The sequence below is a fragment of the Trachurus trachurus genome (genome assembly GCF_905171665.1).
Source record: "Trachurus trachurus genome assembly, chromosome: 6".
Lineage (NCBI taxonomy): Eukaryota > Metazoa > Chordata > Actinopteri > Carangiformes > Carangidae > Trachurus > Trachurus trachurus.
Genome location: NC_139897.1, coordinates 10,352,043 through 10,375,733, shown reverse-complemented (window position 1 = coordinate 10,375,733; position 23,691 = coordinate 10,352,043). Strand labels below are relative to the sequence as shown.

The following is a 23,691-nucleotide window of genomic DNA, read 5'->3' as shown; positions in this document are numbered from 1 at the left end:
GGGTTTGGTTTTATCATCATGCCACTCCACAAAAAACGTGTTTGTCCTTGACAAGGGTTAGGTCAGGGTCAGAGCGATATCAATCGCTCTGGTCAGGGTACAAACATTGGCCCCATATCTCCTTCCAGCATACGGAGAACCTCTTCTGCTGAAAATCTTTCCTTTTTTCCGTTTGCCATTGTTTTGAAAATCCGAGTCGAGCAAACAAACAACAAACGCAACTTCCTGGGCGTGATTCGCGGGGGTCGTTTTCGCGCCGTTTGCGCAGTCATGCGTGACGGCGCAGTAATGACGGTGCAGAAACAACCCCAAAGTCTTGGTATGTTTGTAAACAGTCAGGACGTTTGCTAATTGCTATGCATGACAAATTAACAAGCTAATAAACTAGCAGCGTTTTTTCGAGCTGGAATATAACTTTTGACCACAAAACAGCAAAGGTAAGATGCACTTTACGATTCTGTGAAGTTTATTTTCGCTACTCTTTGGCTGCTAGTTCGAGTTTACGTCGCACAGTGATGGGGGAGACATCTAGTCAGCAGAGTCTCTGCTTTCATATGCCATGCCGTTTGTTTGGTCAGCATCGGTTAGCATGAGGTGGTGAAATGAGAAGAAGCACACAAGTTGATCTGCGTTGTTTCTGCGTTCGTGTTACATGCCCATATAATTGCTTGAGATGTGTTGCGTTTGGGTGGCAATGCTTGGCATGGGCTTTTAGCTGAGTTTCTCTCCATCATTTATTGGAGCTTCATAGCGTGTGCAGAGAGCAGGCTGTGCAGGCTGCCCCCTAGATAGGGGGAGCTCAGGCTCAAGAACATGACAAATGCAAAGAAAAGTACCTTGTTGGCCACTTGTCATGAACAGAGGTCCTTGCATAGACTGTATCTGTCCTTGGCACACCTTAGATAATAACATAGACTGTATGGCAATACCTACTATTATAGCATCAATTAGCTAATCCTACCGCAGCAAAACACAGGCGATAAACATTGGTTCTGGGACAAAACGACAAACTTTTTAAAGCAGTACTAAAGAACTTTCAGTTTTGGTTGAGTTTGGCGGCGCCTGTGGACCAAAGCGGTAGTGTTTTGCCTGAAGGAAGACTCCATTTCCCATGAACACTAGCGTGAAGCCCTGTAAATAGGCTATCCTGCATTAAAATTAACAAAAGACATCAAAACTAAGTTTCTGTTTCCAGTGGATCATTTCAAAGTGAAAACACAAACATAATCCATTGCTAAAGTGCTGTTTTGCCTGTTCCCTCCTTGTTGTGACTCGCAAAAGTGAAAGTGAAGGAAGACTCCATTTCCCATGAACACTAGCGTGAGAGCAGGGTTCCTACCATGCTCCTCAAAGCTGCTTAGTGCCAGAGAAAGAGGCCCAATTCCAATCCGACCCCTCACGGACTCACTGACTTAGAGGCGCGTTCACGGGAAGTCCGTGAGTGTGTGAGGGCTGTTCCGTTGTCAGATCATCAAGTCAGTGAGTCAGTGAATGAGCCCTTACTGCCCCCTTACCGTAAGTCAGCACCGATGCTGACTTTGGGTAGGGGAATTACCCACAGTTCATAGCGTTGTGAAGTCAAACCATAACACAGGGGATGCCGTCGGAACGCAAGTGTTAAAAAAAAAGAAATTAACACAAGTAGTCAGAGAGAGCTCCGCCGGTCTCTTTATTGTTAATGGACAGGAGCCAAAAAAAAGGAATAAATAAAAAGAAAAGAAGAAGTTTACTGTCCGTATTAACGTGCAGTTTGTGATTATTGATGATGATTTGATCAGATCTGATCCAGGAATATTTTGCTTTGAGTCCGTCCCCCTCACACACCTTGTGCGCGTTGAAAGTAGCCTACAGTAAATTTATCGGTCCAAGGGCGGAGTTAAAAACATTTTGTTGTCGGGGTAACGTGTTGTGAGAGTGGGTAAGTGCTGTTCCATTCATGTTTACAGCATCTGGACCCTCACACACTCTCACACTCTGTCACTTAGAGCTGACGTCACTTTAGTCAGTGAGGGTTCAGGGCTTGAGTCTTTAGGGGGCGGATTGGAATTGGGGGAAAGATACAGACCCCCTCAGGCCATGACAGAGGTGTCATTCAACTTGTTGTAAGTCGATGTATCATCACAAAAGTTATGAAAATATTTTATGAAGGTTGAAAAGTTCCTTAGTGTTGGTTTAAGTAAATGATGAAGTTAATTTAGTTAGTTAGTTAGTTTAAGTAAAAATAAAAACTTTGCAAAAACAACATATGAACAAAAAAATATATATGCATATATAATAAAAAAAAAATAAAAGAAAATAATTGAAAATAAAGGTAATTTGATTTTTTGTTTTTGTTTTGTTTGTTTATTTGTTTGTTTCATATCCGAAAAGGAGTGGGAAGAAGTAAAACTTATTTACTCCCACCCCTTATTCATAAATTATCTATCAAGTTATCTAGTCATTATTACTTGAATTTATCTATCAAGTTATCTAGTCATTATAATATAGGCTATTCAGTAAGTTAATTTATGAGTTATTTAACTGGATTTATTCTAATATATTATTATATTTATATTTATATACATATAGATTTATTCTAACATATGATTACTAGTCTTTATCTCTCTATATAGTCATATACATATAAAAACATATGCAAACACATTCATACATACAAAGACAAACTGAAAGTGACAACCGAGCAATAAATAAACTAAGTCGGTAAATAATACCCAAATAAATAATAATAAGCACCTTGTGGTTGTCAGACACCCTCATTTCTGTACACTGAAAATAATTTCTTTGTATTTCTTTTTGAACTGGATTATGTTTGGACATTCTTTTAACCCCACATTCAAACTGTTCCATAGTTTAGTTCCACAGATAGGAACACACAAGCTCCTTCTTGTTGTTCGTATGTTCCGGATTTTGAAGTTAAATTTTCCCCTTAAGTTGTAACCCCCTTCCCTTTCAATGAATAATTTTTGAATTTTTGAATATATTAATAATAATAATAATAAAGTTAAAATCTTACTCTGTGCAGTGGTTTAAGACTGTCTACTTACCATGACATCACAATATGATGATCCATTTTCCTGCTCAAAATGTTACAGTTTTGAAAAGTTGGCCCACTCTTTTGACATCAATTCCGTAGATTCTCAGATGTGTGAGGGGAAAAAAAAAGTTTAAACACAGTTATCCAGCATGGCCTTGGAAACAGTAGATGTATGTATGTCAGAGATATATTATACCAACCACATATAACTGGAGTCAGATAGAGCTTTTCAGCAGTTTAGCCAATTCTTCATCTCACTTTGGGTGTTTAATAGGTCATCATGTTATCCTACCCCTGAAGCCACAGAGAGAGGCGTGGACATGTTCATAACAAGTGGGCCTGCTGTATGTAGACCAATATCCCCATGGCAACAGGGAAACTTGAGAAATGAGATCTGACCACCTGGTGTGTGAGTAGGCTCAACAGCAGAATTATGACCTTATCTAACGATGCATTTTTAGTAGGGAAGTATTAAAGGTCTGTCGATTCCTTTGATCCATATTTTTTTATATCAAGATTTTTTGTTTTGTTTTTTTACATTCTTTTCATTTCTTGTTTTCCATCTTTCTTTTATCAAAATGTATTTGAGATTAGTTGAACAGATAATTTTAATAGAACTGTCAATCCAAACTTCAATTCACATTTTGGCCCATACTGCACACTTTGCATTCACCTGATTCCTGTATTTCTTGACCATTTTAATGAAAATGATTCCAGTCTGACTTGAGGCTGCTGACACAATTTAGGTCAATTGATCTTGGACTCAATTTTGTGGCTCAATCTCATAGTTGATCACAAACATTGCTTTTTTTATCAGAAATATTTGAAGAAGACCGGTTTATTCCTATGAGCAAGACATGTTCAGTGATAATATGATGCATTATCATCTGAATTAGTTAGGATAACTTATGTGTGTCTATTCTAATGCTTATCAATAAATATTTTTTACAATTCAGTTTCATAAAGCCTGGAAGGCAATGTAGGAGAATGACAGGATGACAGGTCCAGGATGCACATCACGTCATGTCCCTGGTTGGGCACCAATAGAAGTGTGAGAGCCAGGCCACCAAGACTTGACCAAGGCCACCATGACCTGTGCTGGCGCCAAACAATTTAAGAACAACAACAGCCAGGAAATATTGGGAAATAGTGAAATACACCACACACACACACACGCATAGTGCTGAGTAGCCAACTTACATGGCCAAAGTGCAAGATAAGTGAAATTGAGCTGTGTGGAAGATATCGCTGACTACGTTGGTGGTAGGGCTGTTGTGAATAAAGAGATTCCCCATCTGACACCTGTGATCCCTCCTCATTAGTGAGCTATTAGGCCACCTCATCCCTAGTGTGAGGCCTCATGTTAAAAATCGGGGTATATGATCCTTGATTCCACCTGTGCCTTGACACATATATCACCTCCTCAGACCCCCAAACTGAAATTGATTTTGTCCTTTAATGATAATGGAGAAAGTAATTCAGGTCTTTATCACTACTCAAGTAGACTATTGCAGTTCTCTGGTCTTGGGTCTTCCTCAGTCTTCACTATCTCCTATCCTCCATTGGTTACCTGATCACTTCAGAATTCAATTCATGACCCTGCTGACAACAGGAGACTCTTAATGATCAAGCCCCACCTTACAGATCGTATCCACTGCCACTGAGATCCTAAACCTCTCAGATCTTGAAGCTCTGTCTAAAACTAAAAGGTGCTCCTCCAAAACTATGAAAACTTTTACCATTTGATAACAGATTTGTTCCACCATCTTCATTTTTAGGTCTAGGCTAAAGACACATTTTTAAACACTGGCCTTTTTAACTATCTAACCTTCTAGTCCATTATAATGTTCATACTGCGTATTTGCTTCTTGTTGTTATGGTTTGTTAGTATATTCATGTATCTTACAGATTATATAACCTGCTTTCCTTGTGATTATGCACTGTATTTATTTCACTTGCTTTTATTTACATTATAGTTTTTTTGCACAGCATTTTGTCCAGTTCTAATTTCTCTCAACTTGACTCGTTTTGTATATGCTAAACGTGGGAACAGTTTGTCCATTTGTATTGTTTGAACAGAGTCATTTTCAGATTGATGCCACAACATGCCACAGGTCAAATCACAACCGACTGACCCATGGAATGAGCCGGAGCCCTATATGTCTGTGTGTCTGTGGCCGGAGCACACGTTTATTTATAAGAACTGGTGCTGATTAAACTTTTAAATGAATGCTGCTCCAGATCCGATTCTTCTATTGTTACTCTTTTAAACAGTGACAATAAAACTATTCATGCATGTCCACTGCTTTCATATTAGAGATCAGATGAAGTTCAGGTTGAATTAAAATTGTAATTATTTATAACAAACATGATTTTAATATTGCACTGCAGTATAGTGAATGTATGAAATATTTCTGTTCTAATCATTTATGGCTGTCAGGTTTCCGATAACCCCCCCCCCCCCCCCCCCAACTCATTCATACGCCCATGTGTGGCCAGTACAAATCGCAGCTCTCGCGCGTCACGTGTGGTTCACAGTGTACGCGGCGCTCTGTATCCACCCTGTCGGTGCCAGTCAAGAGGCTCCGCTCCCCGCTGCCGAGGAGCGTGTTCAGTATGAGAAGGTGACTTGATGAGAACAAGTGTCATTTGATGTGGCTGGAGCCTTTCCGTGAAACATCAGGATATTCCCTCTATCATCTGTTTTCTCTCCATTTTAAATAAGTAGACACACTGAGGGAAAAGCTCTGAAGCACCGAGTTTGGGTAAGTGTCATGATGTTCTTTTCAGTCAAGATTTACCGTCATTAAAAGTCGTGCAGGTATTTTCGTTATTTAGAAGGCTATATTTATATGAGCTCAGAATATTGCAGATTTAAGGGATAGGAAAAAACAAAACATCTGTGTCAGTGAAGCATCAACTCTGCATCACTTAACCGGTGCAGTGCGCAGAGCTGTCGACGGAAACAGACGGGGCTTTTGCAGAAGCCAGAGAAAATTGATCTCTGTATCAGGAGTGTGTGCCATCACCAATAATTCAGCCGACATCATGTGATCGTCATCACGTTTAATCCCAGACAGAGAATTTCCTTTGAACTCAGCACAAGTTCATTCCTGTTTTCTTTTTTTTCTTTTTTCTTTTTTCTTATTTCTAATTGGTGCATGCTTTCCATTTGTGAGATGAATCTGGGTCAGTAGGTTTCAAAGTGTCTGTTTTCCTAGAAAACTCTTTGTTTTATCTCTAATTTTGATCTTAAAGGCCACTCTCTACATCAGCCAAGCACTTGTGGATCACAGTCAGGAATCCTGAACCAGAAAGACACCCACTGCTTTCAGAGGACAGGACAGAGACTCATTATAACAGGCCATTTATTACATATGTAGAGAAGCTACCTTACACCAATTTGTCAGCAAAAAAGAAACGAAGGCTTGCTCAGTAGGTCTTGTGGTGAAGAGACAGGAAGTTTTAGAGATGGCAGAGAAGATTGTAGTTGCATGGCAGATATTATGTAGGCTGATTGGTGTATGAGATGAGTACCTTTTAAAAGTACATTGATGAAGCATGCACCCTTTCCCACTTCCTCCTTCTGTATGGTCTGTGTAAATCTCATAGTGAATTTGCAGAGTAATAATGTGACAACGGTTCATAAACAGTCCCTGTTAGTCAGATGCAACTGTCAGACATCCTGAAAATATGTATATTTTTGAATGCTGAATGTGAAACAATTCACAGGGTAGTATATGTTAAGAATATTGTTGACAAGAATAAAGTCACTATTATTGATAAAAGATGGTTAGAGGTGGACATCTACTTCTCCTCTATGTGCAGCCAAGTTATTAGGTGAAATGTAAACATGGAACAGCATAGCTCATGCAATACATAAACAGAGATCAGTATAGTTCAGTCTTGCAGTACCAAATTGCTGTTCTACTCAATGTCTATTAATGTTACATGAGCACGAAAGCCTTTTTGTCGACAGCTCTAGCTACATTTTTTTTCTTGCATAGTTCAAAGCCATTCTTTGGTTTGGTGCAAGGAGGAGGGATCCATAGGGAGTTGTCATGCCACTGAATAAGCTCTGCCTCTTAAACAGTGTCACAGCTCTGCTCTTTGCACTGCTCTGCTCTCTCTATCTCTATGTCTTCTGCAACACTGAGCTAAACGGACTTAATACAAATGCCAGTTGTCTTTCACTTAATGAAGCAACCCCCCTTTGTTGTCAGTAGGCCTGTCATGAAGATAAAAGGCATTGTGTCTTCTTCAGGTTGTTGATGATGATCATAGATGATACTGAATTTTTCGTACCTTCTATACCACATGTACTCTCAAACCAGGAATACTGGTTTGAGAGTACATGTGGTATAGAACAAGTTGTCCCAGGCATTGGAACACTTGATTACTGTGTTTTGTCCTCTGTGCTGATCTTCAAAGATCCTCTTCAAGCTGAGATGTTCTCTCGCTGAGTGTTTTAAGACATAAAAGTTCAGCAAATTATTATTACTGCCATTATGGTTTTGCTGCAATTTCTTAGGGCTGCATGGTATGCAAAAAAAAAGGTCATATTGTGATCATATAGCCAGATTATGAGATTGTGACTTCAGTTGGACTTCTTTTTGCTAATCATTTTCACTTTGAAAATAGAAATGTGATAAAGCGATTATGGATGGTCTTGTACCAAACAAATAAGTCCCCTTACATTGACAATATGATTTATTGCCATTCATAGCACTGAAATGCACAACAGTGTTGTGAAACATTTTGCCTTATCCAAAAAATAGCAGCTCCTGCAAATTGGATGTTGCACATAGCTATATTGCCATATAGCTATGTATGTGCAATTAGATTTTATTACAGTGTGATTCATTATTATGTTTACAGTAAACAAAGCTTAGCCTATAGAAGATACAAAAACATTAAACAGATATATTCACACACTGACAAGTTGATAAGTAGTATAGCAGTAGTTCATTTGAATCAGCACCAGCCAGTGTTACTTAAAGGTTCAGATTGGTGAAGGAAGTGATTAGCCAAGTTTAACCCAGAGATTGAAAGCTGTGGGAAGCTGCTAAAAGCTAACTTTAACTTTTAGATTAAATTGTTCCCTCCAACATCTAGTTCATTGGTTTGACAATCTGAAAATCTATGAACTTCATGAGGGCAAAATGCTATCTGCAGTGGCTACACTCAACTGTTTGTCAGCTTTACCCCTAAAAATCAACTGCATTGCTCAGTGTGTTTAATATGCATATATGCAGATACAACATACATATGATGATTGTGTTGCTATATATCCGTATTTTCATTTTTTTTTTAGACTATACATATCTTAAACCTATCTGTTGTGGTGGGTGCACAAAGATAAAAATAAACTTGACCTTCTATCTATGTTGTTTAATCATAAATTAGTACAAGGAACATGATATTCCTAGAACATGGAGATATTATGATTTGTTGTCTTGTTTTGCAACAGAAGACCACAGATCTCTAAATCTTTAAATCTTAATTCCTCCCAACAGATGTGAAGGAGGACAGCCATAGCAAATCCCCTGCAGAGACGCCACAACTCAGGTAACACACAGCAGGAGGCTGCCATGAAGAAAATGGACAACACACCTGCAGGCAGCTGGATTCTAGACAACAACCCTATATCCTCTGCAGTAAAGAACTCCTGCCATCCCAACCTGAAGGTATTGTGCTCTGTGGACAAACTAGATCCCGCCAAGCTCTTTGACCTTAAGATGATCCATGTTAATCATGTAAAACAGATTCTGAATATGAGATTATAACAACAGCGAACTGAAATGTACCTATGTCTTGAGTTCAGCTTTTCTGCACCCGTTTATTCAAAACTTAACGATGTCTCTACTCAGAAAATGTTGTGCATATCAAACCTGGAAATTATTTTTTTAAAAACCTACTTCTGAAATGGCAGAGAAGGACAGATATACAGATTCAAATGCCATTGGGGACAGTATTACAGTAGCTCTCTGTGCCCTTTGGACTGGGTATTAGGCTGCTGTGAAGAATTCCTTAGACAAAGGTTGTGCTCCAGTAAAAGAGGTCAGGGTGGGTCTGTACCACTTTACTGGATTAAGAATCAATTGAAAAGCTGCTTAGTGAAATGCTTCAGCTTCAAGCAACAATAATTAGGAATTCCAGTCATTCTGCTTTTTTGTCCATGTGTGTTTTCCCTCTGTGTTGTAATCCTGCTGTGAACCTCTCAGTGTGAGCTGCTTTTGACACAAGGTTTACTTATTTATCTAGAAAGGTTTTTTGTCAGCTGCAGTTGCTGCTGCTGAATGTTTGTTTAGCCCAGATTTTGATTATTGTATACAGTATGCTGTGTGTACATTTTAAATATGTTAAATAGCTCTAGTTCTGGATGAAAGATCTGGAATAATTGCACTGCTATTACAGCAGGACTCAAGGCAAGTTGTACACCACAGTGAAATTATATTGCCAACAAGGGAAAATTGTGAGCTTAAAAACTCATCTGTAAAATTTCAGTTGAATTTTAGACACAGATGATGACCTCTGCAGCTGCTGCTGTATTGATAGTGAGATAGCTCTTATACTGTACCACACAGTTTGTCAGAGTAGTGACACATTTTTCACAGTTGCTAAAACACTTCTTTTTTTCCAATACTTTGCTTTTCTAAAAACCGAAAACACAAAAACTCTTACTCCTCTTGCAAAACCAAACACACACCTCAAAACTGTTTTATCTGTGCTCAAAATCAAACTCTGTTTTCAGATCTTAGATAAGCCAATACAAATAAAAACACCACTGCTGATTAATTACACACTACACAGAAAAATGGAAAACGGTGTTCACAGCATGTAGCTCATTTTTTATCCTTTTAAAAGAGAAAATGTTTTATTTATCTATTTATACTTCCTAAAAAAAAAAACAATAGCAAGTGACAGTTACTGTCTGACCCACCATAAGTACTGTAAACAATTATTTAGAGTTTTTCTGAATTGCTCAAACATTAATTCCTGTTGTGTGAATCAATTACTCAGTTGTCATTCACTGAACCGAACATACTTTTCACAATAAACAATCTTCACCTAGTAAAACACACCATGTGCAGATCTTAGTCCTTCCTTATACAAAACTTTAAACACATTCTCATGCAATAAAACGTAGTTGTCACTGTGAAGCACTTGTGACTCATAACAAGTGGCAAAAGATAAACACAAATAGATTTCAACATACCGTAGACTCAAGATTGGTCACACTTGTTTCTCATGATGTGACAACCAGTATAAGCCACTTCAGAGTGCAAGCAGGTGCATCCTGCAAGTTCATACAAACAATTGAGAGACACAATCAGAGACACAGTAAAAGATTGCATGGAAGAGGAGGGGGACAAGAAGGAGGAAGATGAAGATGAAGAGTGGTCATTTCTGATGAAATCCGGGCTTCTGTCACAGACCATGTCCTTGTGTAGGACATGGCAATGAGGGAACATCAGTAGATTCTCTGTAGTCCACAGATTTAGACAATAGGACAGGCACAGTGTACTTTACTGTACTGTTTTATCAGCAAAGTACTATTTTAAAACATTACATTACAGATATTTTGCACATTCACTTGTGTAGAATTGCAAGACTGCCATACAGGGGTGTGAGGACACCTAGCATCACATTACATACTGTACGTACAGTGTATGTAAGTGAATAATTGCACTCCACAGCATAGGCCTGTTTCTCTGAAGCACTTACAAAACTATATCTGTCTACATGCTGAGAATGTTTGAATTTGATGATATTGATATGTACGTATGTATATTATATAACATAAATGCAAGACCAAGTACTATTCTTACTCTTCCTCCTCTACTTCCTCCTGTACATCATTTCCTTCCATTGATTAATTATTTCCTCAACCTTCTACACTCTGACCTAGTTTATTTTAGTTTTGTCACTACATTAGCAAAAAGTGTGACCAGTTTTGAGTTGTTGTGTCTAAGCAATGACACCTGTGCTGTACAACCTGTGTTTGCCATTATGCATCAAGAGTAACTTGTAACTGTAACTTGTGTCTATCTGCTAAATATTGTCTTGTCTGGCCAAATCAGACAGTTGTATTCAGTGTTTTATCAATTCAGAAAAACTGTTATGCAGTCATTTGAAAACAGTTGCAGAGGCATTATAACCAGTTATATTCTGTGGTGTAAATGCTAAGCATCCACTTGACATTAGAGCAAAGCCTGGACCACCCTGGTGGTTGCCATAGTTTCACTGGTCCCTCAGATTTTTCATTTATTTGCCATAATTGAGAAAGCTTGTAGTTAAGTCTGTCTGCACTATGGCCTATATCTTCATTCATCTCTCACTCAGCGCCACTCATGTCTCTACAGCTGCAGATGGAGTGAGTCTGAGAGGAAAAATTAAGATAATTGCTTATCAATTTAGAATTGTTTCTCCTGGTTTGGCTGTAACCACATGACAAACATTGTAAGCTGTCCTTGCCGTTAGAGAGCTTATCTATATACTGTTACCCTGCAATACATAATCCATTTTTATAAACAATAAATATGAATTAATACTGAGAAAAAGTCATTGCACTCAGATACTTTCTGCTCAGCTTTATCCTGATATGTGTGTGGTAGCACTACTGTAATATTTGCTGTCACTGACATTTAATTTTTAACATGTTCTGATCTGTTGAGATTGTCAGGTTCCTTACTGATGTTGCACAGGACCTATCTCTGATCAGTGATTTATCTGTTACTTTGAGCCACCAGTAGAGATATTAGATGTGATATGCCGTAAGGCCTAATGTTTACTGTTTCCTCTGTGCTTGCACTTGGATACACAATCTGAAAAAAAAAACATCATCAACATCAACTTTTAGTATTTATGTACATGACACTAGACTATCTACTGTTACTACAGCATAGTTTATTACAGTAAATATTCCCAGAGCAGGCTAAATGTCTAGCTGACACCTCACTGAAAAAGTAGATTATAGTTTTGATGTGTAAACACCATAATTGGGCTACACATTGCCAATGTTTTAAAGTCACTTTTAAAAAATAATTTTGGTGAGCTTCACATGAGTTTTGGGTGGCGTGACTCATAAACTGCATAGAGGGGGATCTGAAGACTGGATTGTAAGTGAATGATTACATGTGACGTGGTCCTACTCCTCTTTTGTTCATTGTCTATTGTAGGTGACGCAAGGCGAGGCAAGTTTATTTGTATAGCCCATTTTTACAAACAGTTTGTCTCAAAGGGCTTTACACAATATTGTAACAACATCCTCTGCCCCCTAGACCCTCACATTGACTGAGAAAAATCTCCCAAGAAAAGTGACTCACCTAATAATTGTATTGTTTAAACATTTGCTGTATTTTTTCACTATTCACTATACTACTACTATTCACCGAACAACATCACTCAGGCTGTCTAATTCTCCAGCCTTTTGGACTGCAACTGAAATGCTGTTCACTGTTACTGGGGCACAGTGAATTGCCATTGAAAGTTGCTGTATGTTGTAAAGCAGATTAAGTGGCTGACTAAGTCAGTGCAGCCATTACTATAATGTGTTCACTATAAGGCCTTGTTGTTTTGTTGCTTGCTCAACAACTTAACGGAGCAGAGTCGTATCTTCTTTGTCATTATCATAAACCAGGTGTATGTGAATTTAAAATATCATTCAAATAACAGAATAATTCTGTTGACTAAAAAAAGAGGATGTATACTGTGCATGTGCTGGTTGTTGGCGCGTGCATGTCTTCTGAGCTCGGGCTATTTTCATTCCTAAAAGTGCAGATTATGGTTACCTCTCACCTGTTTCCAATTATGCTGCATGTTGGTTGGTTTGTCAGATCACAGTACATTGGATGAGTCTATATCCTGGTGGGATTGGCTTCTTTAATCCTCCTTTTGTTAGTGTCTGTCACTGTCCACAGGTGGCTGAGCAAAAGAAAGAGGGAGCTCAGTACACCCTCTGGCCCAAGCTTTAACAGCACACTGCCAGCTTTTCTTTGACAAAGACGTATCTACACTGCACATTTACGTCATACATAAACACATTCCCTACTAACTGGTGCCCAGCTAAATATGTTTTATTTGGTATAAATATTAACTTTGCTTTTCCAACCTTTGGAAACTTATTTTATGACTTCTTGTGTTTCCTTTCCATCGTGGCTGTCTAGCTCACTGAACTGTGAGTGTTTTCAACTGCTACTATGACTATGAGTTTGTTCACAAAACGCCACATAAATGCATTACAGGCAGAGCACTCGTGTATCAATAATAATAGTATAACATGATAATAAGGATGATAATAATGAAGATATAATAATAATGAAACAGGTTAATATGTTCCTTGGAAATTAAAATAGTGAAAAACGCTTAAAAGCTTTATTATTTGACACACTGCTATATATTTTTCTCTCTCTTTGTTTTCACAGATGTTCCTCGCAGCCTTGTCCTTTGCCTACTTTGCTAAGGCTTTATCTGGTAGCTACATGAAGAGCACAATTACACAACTAGAGAGGCGATTTGACATCTCCAGTTATCTGATTGGCATCATAGACGGGAGCTTTGAAGTAGGTGAGTTTCTCAGTTTTTGTCCGCACATCTCTCTATTTACTCTGGCAATTCATATGTTTTGGAACATTTAAATGCTAATCCAAGAAAGCCATAAATATGTCCTCGGCCCCTGTGACACCATAGTGTATATGCATTCCCTTTGAGCTTTAAATAGTCACTGGTCGCATACCTAATTGACTCTTAATGAGCAAAAAATCCTTTGAAGCCACAGTATGTAGGCTTCAATAGATTTGTAATGATTTGTGTAGTTGCACAACAGAAAGGCATCAATGAATGACGAAAATGTAATGTTGCATGTGTGTAGACAGACGATTATTCTCACTGATTTTAATCAGAGACTATTCAGGTCCCTGGTTGGGCAGAGGTACATCTGCCCCATATGTCTTGTGAATGCACAATATGCAAAGAGCAAGATACTAACATATACACTTAAATAACTAACTTATAAACACTTCCATAGTGCTGGCAATGTCACAATGACTACAGAGCGAATACACACAGCAACCCATAAGGATCTTGCATTCAAAGACAGATAATTACACCAGTGTCACAACGATGAAGGGGATATAGAAATGATAACAAATGTGTGTTTGCACTGTTTACCAAACCACAGTGCCATATTTGACGTCTTTGACCCATCTTCATCTTTCTTCTGATCATTTCAAACCAATAGGGAATTTGTTGGTGATTGCCTTTGTGAGCTATTTTGGTGCCAAACTCCACAGACCCAAGATCATAGCAATTGGATGTATTTTGATGTCTTTTGGGACCTTCTTGATTGCCATGCCACATTTCATCATTGGCCGGTAGGGAAAGTTTCATGTCTGTATGCATAAATGCCATCTTTGTATTTGTTTCATTTAAAGGTAGGGTTGGAGATCCTGAAAAATGGTTCTAGCAGGCCACATTTTGAAAGTACACAAGTCAAAAGTCCAAGCCCCTTTCCACAGACTTCTCTCTGAAGCTATGCCTCCAGAGCTCAGGAACACGCAACGCTTGTACAGTGCGGTACGCACAGAGAAGGCAGGGAGGGAGAGAGACGGCAGCTTGATTGACACATCACGATCCAATTGACTTGAACATTGCATTCACGATGATTGGATGGTGTTTTTACAGGGTTGTCTGTCCCACAGGTGACTGACAGTTTTCTTTTTTGTGAAAAAGCATTTAATTAATTGGTTGCAATTGGAGTGTGAAGAGGATTTCAAATAATTTTGTAAAAAAAAAAAAAAAGCTCCATAATAGGATCTCCAACCCTACCTTTAAGGCTTCAAGCACTGTGAATACAATGTTGTGACTTCTTGGAATTTAAAAATGTAATCTCTGATTGATGTATTTTTATGCTTCACATTGTGAGTATCTAACGATACCTGATGCTTTCTCCCTTCCCTTGTTTAACAGTCACATTGGTATTTTGTACGCAGCTATAAGATTGAAACATCAGTTAGATCTTCAGTGAATTCAACAAATAACCTCTCTCCATGTCCAGCAAGCTCACCTGAGTCCTTCAGGGCAGGTGACAGACCTTCCATACTCCCCTCTAGAGGTAAGACATGCAGAAGAACACTAACTGTCCAATAACTAGTCAGGAATATAATGTCTGGATTAATCATGAAGTGTCTGCAACAACTCAGAGGGAGTTGTGTCAGTTTCTAAGACTTCTAATTATTATTATTTCTATCATAAAAATTCTCCAATTTCATTTTGAAATATAGGCTGTGAGCGAGAGTCCAGTGTTACAATGTGGATCTATGTGTTTCTGGGAAATGTCCTGCGTGGGATTGGAGAGACTCCAGTGCAGCCATTGGGTATCTCCTACCTTGATGACTATGCACAATCTGAGAATGCTGCCCTCTATATTGGTAATGTACCTCATCCACTGTTTATCTTAGATTTGAACTGTATGGATTAATGTCAGTTCATTTTCAAAGCAATTCATTTCATAAGTAGATTTTTACTATAGTCTTATATCAGAATGAAAATGCTTCTGGTAACCAGCAAATAATTTGTTTTGTCTTATTTACTTAATCTCATTACCAATTTATTGCTAAGTGAATGTCTGTCAGGACTAGCATACATTTATTATACATCATAGGTGCAATGCTGATGATTAATTATAGTGTGATAATTTACCAATGTTACATTCACATGTTAATTTTGTTGGACACAATAAATGATATCCTGATGCTTAATTTTGACCCCTCAAGCAGAGTAACAGTCATTTCCATTCAGTTTTATTATCATACCACCAACAATACATTCAAAATGTAGAATTTGTACTTGCCCTTGACACACACACACACACAAACAAAAAAACAAAAAATATATACGAAGTACAATAGTAAATTGGTGGCTGTCCTGATAGTGAAAGACAGAGTCACAGTGTCTGACTACAGCATGTACTGGCAGCACATATGATGAACTAAGGGTTCATTGTGACTAAGTAAATCTTGCCTCCTACATGTTTCCATGTTCAGTGCACTAATGCTTTTGCTCAAAGAATACATTTGTAATGAATTGACTTGTGTGATGTGTTATAGTACCAAAAAAATCTTGGAAAATAAACTGAATAGTGCACAAAATCATTAGCTATTACTAAGAGTGGATTGTGGCTAAATGTGCCTTTCTTTGTTGTGTATTACAGGTTGTGTTCAGACCATATCAATCATAGGTCCTGTCTTCGGATACCTGCTAGGGTCGCTTTGTGCCAAAATCTACGTTGACATCGGCTATGTGGACATGGGTAAATAAGCTCAGGCAACTGTCATTGATAAACCATGATAGAAAAGCTCCAGTGAGCATGGTGTGGGTATTATTGTAGGATTATCACCTGCTCACAATAACAAAATGCACCAACACTCCGCTGTGGAGCGGTGGATTTGGAAAATGGTTCTTGTACAAGGCAGTGTTGAGGATGCACAAGACACAACACACCTGCCAAGAAGCACTGAATCAGGACAGTGTAAATCCGGTGACACAGTTTAATATGACTGGAAAGCAAACAATCTGAAGCTTCTGTAAACCAGTTGTGTTGAACAACACAAGTAAGGAGGCATCTCTTCATGTAATAAAACGTTGCCTTTGAACATTAACCACAGCCCTAAGCATGAGATGTATGTAAAGCACTTAGGCTGTCTTTACACTACAGGCTTGGATGCCCAATTCCGATTTGTTGCCTATATCCAATTTTTTTGACTGTCTATTTACACATTCTATCAGAAGTGACCCGCATCTGATATCTGCATTTACACCTGCTTTGCTTGCGTGCACAACCCGCTGAATAGGAAATAAGATTGTGAACTTTTTCAAAGATTGGCGATTGTCACGTTAATTCCATAATAATTATATATACTATAATAATGAGTCTGTCTGGTGCTCAGAGTTTATATCCAACACGTCACTGTTTTCAATAAGCATCTAGTCTGTCCTTACAAAATAAAGTTAGTGAAGTGCCTGCGTGGAGCGGACAGCTGTTGTGAGATGTACAGTGACAGTGACGTTATGCCACTGTCCATCCTCCGTCGCTCACGTAGTAGTGATATAGGCAACAAACTGGAATTGGGCATCAAGGCCTGTAGTGTAAAGTCAGCCTTAGAAAGTAATTCTGTATGTACATTCACCAGCTACTTCATTAGGTACACCTGACTGGTACCAGGTTGGACTCCTTCACCACCACCACCAGCCTAAGCTGTAGATACAGGGTTGAATGGATCCATGTTTTCATGTTGTTTTTTCTGAGCCTACCATCTGACCAGGAAATGTTTTACCTACCTTCTTTTGTCCAATTTTGGTGAGCATGTGCAACTTGTAGCCTCAGTTTCCTGCTTCCCCTTTTTTGGCAGGAGTAGCACCCAGCGTGGTCTGCCGCTGCTGTAACCCATGTGCTTCAAGGTTAAATACGTGTGTTTTTCCAATAACCATGCCACTTCTGGTCCAAACCACATTTCTTACCTATTCTGATGCTCAGGTTGAACTATAGCAGGTTGTGTTGACCATGTACTACAGGGATAAATGCACTGAGTTGCTGCCATGTGATGGGTTGCGGGTATATTAGATATTTGTGCTAATGAGCAGTTTAACAGGTGTACTGTACATGATAAAGTGACTGGTGAGTGTAAATTAGATTTTAGATGTAACAGCGGTGCTACTTGCTTTTGTTTGCCTTACAGATAAATATAACTGAAAAGAAAATGTTTGATTTCTTTGCAGAAACTCTTACCATTAACCCTGGTGATGCCCGCTGGGTGGGGGCATGGTGGCTGGGCTACCTCGTTGCTGGTGTCATCACGCTTATGTCGGCTGTCCCTTTCTGGTTCCTGCCCAAATCACTGCCATTGCCTGTTGATAAACACGACACTAGCTGCACTCCAGAGCAAACCAGGTTTATCAAAGATTCCCCAAACATGGAGCACAAGTTCAGACCTGAGGAGCCAGCAAATTTACATCAGATGGCCAAGGGTATGAACAACATTAATACTTTCAATGCTGACATCGTAATCTGTATTATTGTCACATCATTTGACTTTTATTAAAAAAAAGCAAAGGTGCTCACAATGGGCTTTAAGCACAGCTCCACTACTTCCTGAAATAAACCAGCGCCTTTATTTCCTGTCTTACATTATTGGACCAACTGATTGATCCGGCTGTGCCTGACCATTGTTGTGAGGTCAGACACACCTGGATTAATCCGTTTGTCCAATAATGTAAGAAAGGAAATAAAGGAGCTGGCTTAAGATCAGGAAGTAGTGGAGCTGTGCATAAAGCCAATTACCTTTGAATCTGAGAACACTTTGTGTGGAGGAAGTGCCATAATACTGTTTGTAGGATCTGACATGGACCTGTTTGTGGGTCTAGCTCCTAACATCACATACTTGATTATAAATATAGTTGTGTAATTTTATAAATTACAGTATGAACACAAGTGTTCAGATGGCAATTATGAACTGCATGAACCTTTGTTGTCCCTTGTTCATACAGAATTCATGCCTACATTGAAGAGCCTCCTGGGAAATCCTGTGTACATTGTGTACTTATGCGTGACCATCATTCAGTTCAACTCCCTCATTGGGATGGTCACCTACAAACCCAAATACATTGAGCAACACTATGGCCAGTCAGCATCAAAAGCCAATTTTCTCATGGGTAAGCAGACTTTTTTGATAATTCATAATGTTTGCCTTCTTTAATGTTGTCAGTTGTAAGCTTGTTCAAAACCTGTGTTTCTTTGCTGAAAGAAAAGTATTTAGTGCTGCAAAGTGATGTGAGCTGGACGGTCATCATGACTGTTTCATGAGGCAGCTTTTGATGAATTTTTTATGATCCAACTCCCACATCCCTCTTAAGTAAGCGCTGCAGCTTCAAGATGACAACCAGGTTTACTGCAATTGTTGGGCATTCTGAAATGACATTGAGACATTTATTTAAACAGGAGACAGATTAGTGAAACCAGTTTTATGTTTGGCATGATGAAAGTGAAGACGGTGTAATAACAGCTCTTACATCTATGTGTGTGAATGAGTGCATGGTGTGTTGGATGATGGGAAATGCATTCCATATCCTCTGAAGCATCAAAAGTAATTTTAATCTTTTGCGACATGACTTCGGTTCACTTTACATGAAATATAAATTAAACTACTTTGATATGAATGAGAGTTCTGACTTTGATCCTTTTTGGGGAGTGTTAATGGTGCCTGATGTTACCTGTGCGCGCTGGTTCCTGTTCCCCCATTCATTTAAGATTACACTGTGTTCTTGCTAGGCATGATCAACATCCCAGCTGTGGCCTTTGGGATGTTCTCAGGTGGGGTTGTCATGAAGAAGTACAAGCTGGGCCTCATTGGAGCAGCAAAATTTGCTTTTGGGACCTCCCTGCTGGGCTACTTCCTGTCGCTCTTTTTCTTAGCCATGGGCTGTGAGAACTCCAGAGTGGCAGGCATCACTGTTTCATATACCGGGTATATGATGTCTTTATGTCAATTCTACAATTGTCAGTCATTGTTATAGCGAACTCACTTCCTAGGGTTCCTTTTGTTGTCTGTTACCTTTATGTGTTCTTGTTGCATGCACAGTAATGGCCGTGTTTTTTCTTATTTGATCTATTTTTCATTAGCTAGTCAATAATATATGCATTTTCTATGTTGTCACATGCAGAGTGGAAGGCTTATCCAATCAGGAGCGATCTCTCTTCTCCGACTGTAACTCTGGTTGCTTGTGCTCTGGAAGAGAGTGGGATCCGGTGTGTGGAGAGAATGGGATCACCTACGTGTCCCCATGCTTGGCTGGATGCACCTCTTCCTCTGGCTCCGGCAGGAACACGGTCAGACACACACCAATGTCTCCCTCATTTATAATATTTCTTAATACAACTGCTGGATAAGAAACATAAACATGTAGGTTGAACCGCTATGCAATATGATCATGCCCAAATAGTATTTAAAGCAGAAGTTTTTCTCATTTATCACCAACGTTCTCATTTCTTCTCCGTTAGGTTTTTGAAAATTGCAGGTGTGTGGTGCTGGCTGATACCCAACCAGGCAACCTGACAGCTACTCTAGGCCAGTGTCCACACAGGGACAGCTGTGACAAAATCTTTCCATACTTCCTGGCTCTGTCTGTCCTCAGCTCATTCATAATATCTCTCGGGGGAACACCTGGCTTTGTGCTGCTTGTCAGGTCTGTCAACACTCCCCTTGTTGGAATCATTAGACCATATTCACATGTGGCCTTTTTTTTTTTCACCAGTGCATCACCATGTCATTCTTGGACAGGTTTTACTTCCTGCCTTTATCAGAAAAAATGACCACTCCTCTATGATTCAGTGTAAAGCTGTTTGAATTCAGAAGCTTTCATTAAAGAATGTCTTCTTCTGTACCTGATTTGGTATTAGTACAATGCCCAGTCATGTCTTTCAGTAAAACAGATAATAAAAGATGAGTCTTCTATAACACCTCATTCTTGTTTCTATAGGTGCATTAAGCCTGAGCTGAAATCCCTCGCACTTGGAATCCACACGCTGGCTACTCGCACTCTCGGTGAGAATTATCTTTGGTATTTTGCACATAACTGCCCCCAGCATGAATTGCAGACACAAAGAAATCACTTACAGCAGTGAGAAAGACAAAGGGTTTAGAGCATCTCAATGTATCTTGTTTATATTGCAAACTAGTTGGGTAAAGTAACGGTAAAGTAAACCACCACAAGGTGGTGAAGGTTAACAAAAATTGAAAAACTTAAACGTAAAGGTCATAGAACACAGACTCTTAAAGGTAATACAAACAATTTTGATAACTTTTTGATAACTAACAAACCCTCTGTCTGGATGAAGGAACGAACTGTGTTTCTACACCCTCTGATGCAATATTGGGCACAACACTGGAGGCTAATTAAGGGAGTTGGCTGTACATTGTTATCAGAATAGTGCAAAAAAGGTGAAAAACAAAGGAATACAAACTCGATAGTCAGAGGTTCACAGAGAGCAAGATAATGACCCAAATCATTACAAGAAAAGAACCAGACAGTTACTTCACATAATGGAGGAGCATCACTGTCTCTATAAATCCTATTGGAGCTGGTTTGGGATGAACTGGAGACGAGGTGAAAGAAAATCAAACCACATGTTTAACACTTTTATGAAATAAACTTTGCAATCAAACATCTGCAGAAATGGAGGTGTTGTAAAACTTCTGTAGTTATTATAGAAACAAATCATTACATGAAGCTCATCACCAAATATTAATGAATAGTATATAGCTCTGTATTTGTGGTTTATTTGAAGTAAGAAGTTATTTTAATTGTCCAACAGCTGGGATACCTGCCCCTATATACTTTGGAGCCATAATCGACACAACCTGCCTCAAGTGGGGATACAAAATGTGCGGAGGAAAAGGAGCATGCAGAATATACAACACCTCAGCTTACAGGTGACTATGACTTTGTATACAGAATCCACCAGGATGTCTGTTCAACTCAAGTCTGCTGAATAAAAACATCACTGTGAGACAGTAATACCAATAACAATATTACTCAATGAGTGGAAAATGGAGAAACAACTTTGTTATCCTCAAATTCTTATCATGTGCACTACAAATATATAGAAAGTAGTGTACATAAGTTTACTAGAAGGAAAGCCATGGTAAAGGAAACCCTTACACTCATGAGAACATTAATACTGATACATTGATACAGTGTTGGTAGTATTTTTTATTTAGGGCCCAAAAACTTTTAACAAATTGTTTTTAATGAATTGTAGCTTGACTGTAACCTTAAAAAACAATTCCCTTATTTTTCCCAAACTGCACTACTGTTTTGCAGAATAATGTACCTGGGCCTGACGCTCGGCTTGAGGACAGTCTCCTTCTTCTTTTGTATTTTGGGTTTTGCTCTACTGAAACGACATATTAAGCGGGAGGAGAAAAACGCTCTGAATGGGAGTGCGGAGCTTGAGTCACTAAAGAAAGAGGAGAACAACTCCATACACTGTGAGCAGTTCATACTGGCCTTGGACTGCAGTCCCGACAGAGAAACTGGCTTATGAGCCTCAGCACAATCTCTTCTCTTCTGACTCAGATGTATAGAGGAACATACACTGTGGACACACTTTTCATAGCACACAGAGTATATATTTGTACAGGTTTTATGCAGACATACAATCCCTGACAAAAGAGTCATTTTATAAACGAAACAGTCTATTTCAGGAATGTATAAATGTATGTGTTTGTATTTTTCATGAATTGAAGGCTTTCGTAGAAAAAAAAAAGTTATTGTCCTGTATTTTCTATGTTGGTCTTGGTTTTTATGATTAAACTTGTTAAAAATCACATCTATCTCCCACCGCAGTGGCATCATCTTAGTCTTGTTTTCATGGCTTCAGTTTATTTTTTTTATCTCCAAGAAGAAACACACATTAAACAGGTGTGTAGACTGTTTCTGTGGCACACTTGCTGAATATAGCTGCACGAGGCAGGAGTACATATTTCAGCTTGCAAACAAATGAGGTCAACACACAGATCAAAGCTAGAGGCAACAAAGGAACAGCTGCCCACTGGAAGATTATTTTGTTGGCGTAGAGAGGGGAAACTATCACTTTACCTAGCTGTAACAGAAATCGCTCCTGCAGAAGGATCACTATTTCATCACTTTGTGGTTTTAACAGTCAAACTTCTCTCAGTGTGAAGCCTTGGAGATGCTCCCAATCATCAATCATGGAAAGGTCCACGGCAAACCTCAGTCCACTGGCAACGACTGTGTAATACGGTCAGTGGCTCCAGTACTACTGTCGAAGTAGACTTCCAGTTGAGTTCGAGAGAAGAGTTTTGCAGTTTTGTTTGACAAACCCCACCACATCTATTTTACCTGTCATGACTCCTGCTATTCATTTTGGCCACCCTCCCCCCTGTCTCCTGCCATTCTTCCATCTGCCACCAGGGGTCCCTGGACAGAGGTCATGTGACTTCCCCACACAGCTGCACACCTGTTCCCACTTATCTTCAGCTGTGCAGTTACATTAGCATTACCCACCTGCAGCTCATTAACTAATCTACCCTGTTGAGTACCACTTCTGTGATGGTCATCTGATCATCTTACTGCCTACGGTTCTGTTCAAGCTGTTTCCTGTTGTCCATCCTGTTGTCTCTACAGCACCAGCCTGTGTTCCTGCCTGCCTGCTTCTCTTCCCATGCAATTCAACATGTAAGCCAGTGTTTTCACCATTTACCAGCTCATTACATCTGCCTTGTCTAATTCTGCTTTTACACCCGCCTGCTCTGACAACAGCAGCAAACCAGAACAGTACCTGCACACCAGTGCCTTGTCACTGTGGTCATTTTGAAGCATGTGCTTCAGCATTACAGTAGGTAACATACTATCAAATTATATTAAATATATAATACATATGGTAAGGTGGGAAGAAAGCGCTGCAATTCCAGAGAGGTCAGTTAAGTTTAAAAGGTGGTGGTATGGTAAAAGGTGATGGTAAAAATGCAAGAGAAAATTTTGATTGTTTTCAAGAATTTGAACATCTTTAGAAAAATATCCTAAAAATCAAGTCTAGTGCATCCCCCTAAAAAAAAAAAAAAAACAATGAAACAGTT

At 39.1% G+C, this 23,691-nt stretch overlaps 1 protein-coding gene across 2 annotated transcripts; it reads left to right on the top strand.

Moving 5' to 3' along the window:
- Positions 1-5,676: 5,676 nt before the first annotated feature.
- Positions 5,677-22,240, top strand: LOC310987443 (solute carrier organic anion transporter family member 1C1-like). 2 transcript variants are annotated; one of them, XM_083973710.1, is made up of 15 exons: positions 5,677-5,799; positions 8,551-8,721; positions 13,462-13,603; positions 14,277-14,409; positions 15,028-15,149; positions 15,319-15,465; positions 16,248-16,346; positions 17,813-18,061; positions 18,581-18,745; positions 19,362-19,557; positions 19,754-19,919; positions 20,091-20,275; positions 20,570-20,634; positions 21,405-21,522; positions 21,914-22,240. In XM_083973710.1, the coding sequence occupies exons 2-15, from the start codon at positions 8,626-8,628 to the stop codon at positions 22,134-22,136; spliced, it is 2,106 nt and encodes a 701-aa protein (XP_083829836.1). In that variant the 5' UTR covers positions 5,677-5,799; positions 8,551-8,625; the 3' UTR covers positions 22,137-22,240. The 2 variants fall into 2 exon arrangements, with proteins under 2 accessions (XP_083829836.1, XP_083829835.1); XM_083973709.1 differs by lacking the exons at positions 5,677-5,799; positions 8,551-8,721 and having other exon boundaries at positions 13,502-13,603; positions 15,005-15,149.
- Positions 22,241-23,691: the final 1,451 nt, after the last annotated feature.

Excerpts from the sequence above, each read along its gene's own strand:
- LOC310987443 (XM_083973710.1), top strand. The coding sequence starts at position 8,626 with ATGAAGAAAATGGACAACACACCTGCAGGCAGCTGGATTCTAGACAAC. Across the intron at positions 18,062-18,580 it reads TTTACATCAGATGGCCAAGG|AATTCATGCCTACATTGAAG; the intron begins GTATGAACAACA and ends TTGTTCATACAG. Across the intron at positions 18,746-19,361 it reads AAAAGCCAATTTTCTCATGG|GCATGATCAACATCCCAGCT; the intron begins GTAAGCAGACTT and ends TGTTCTTGCTAG.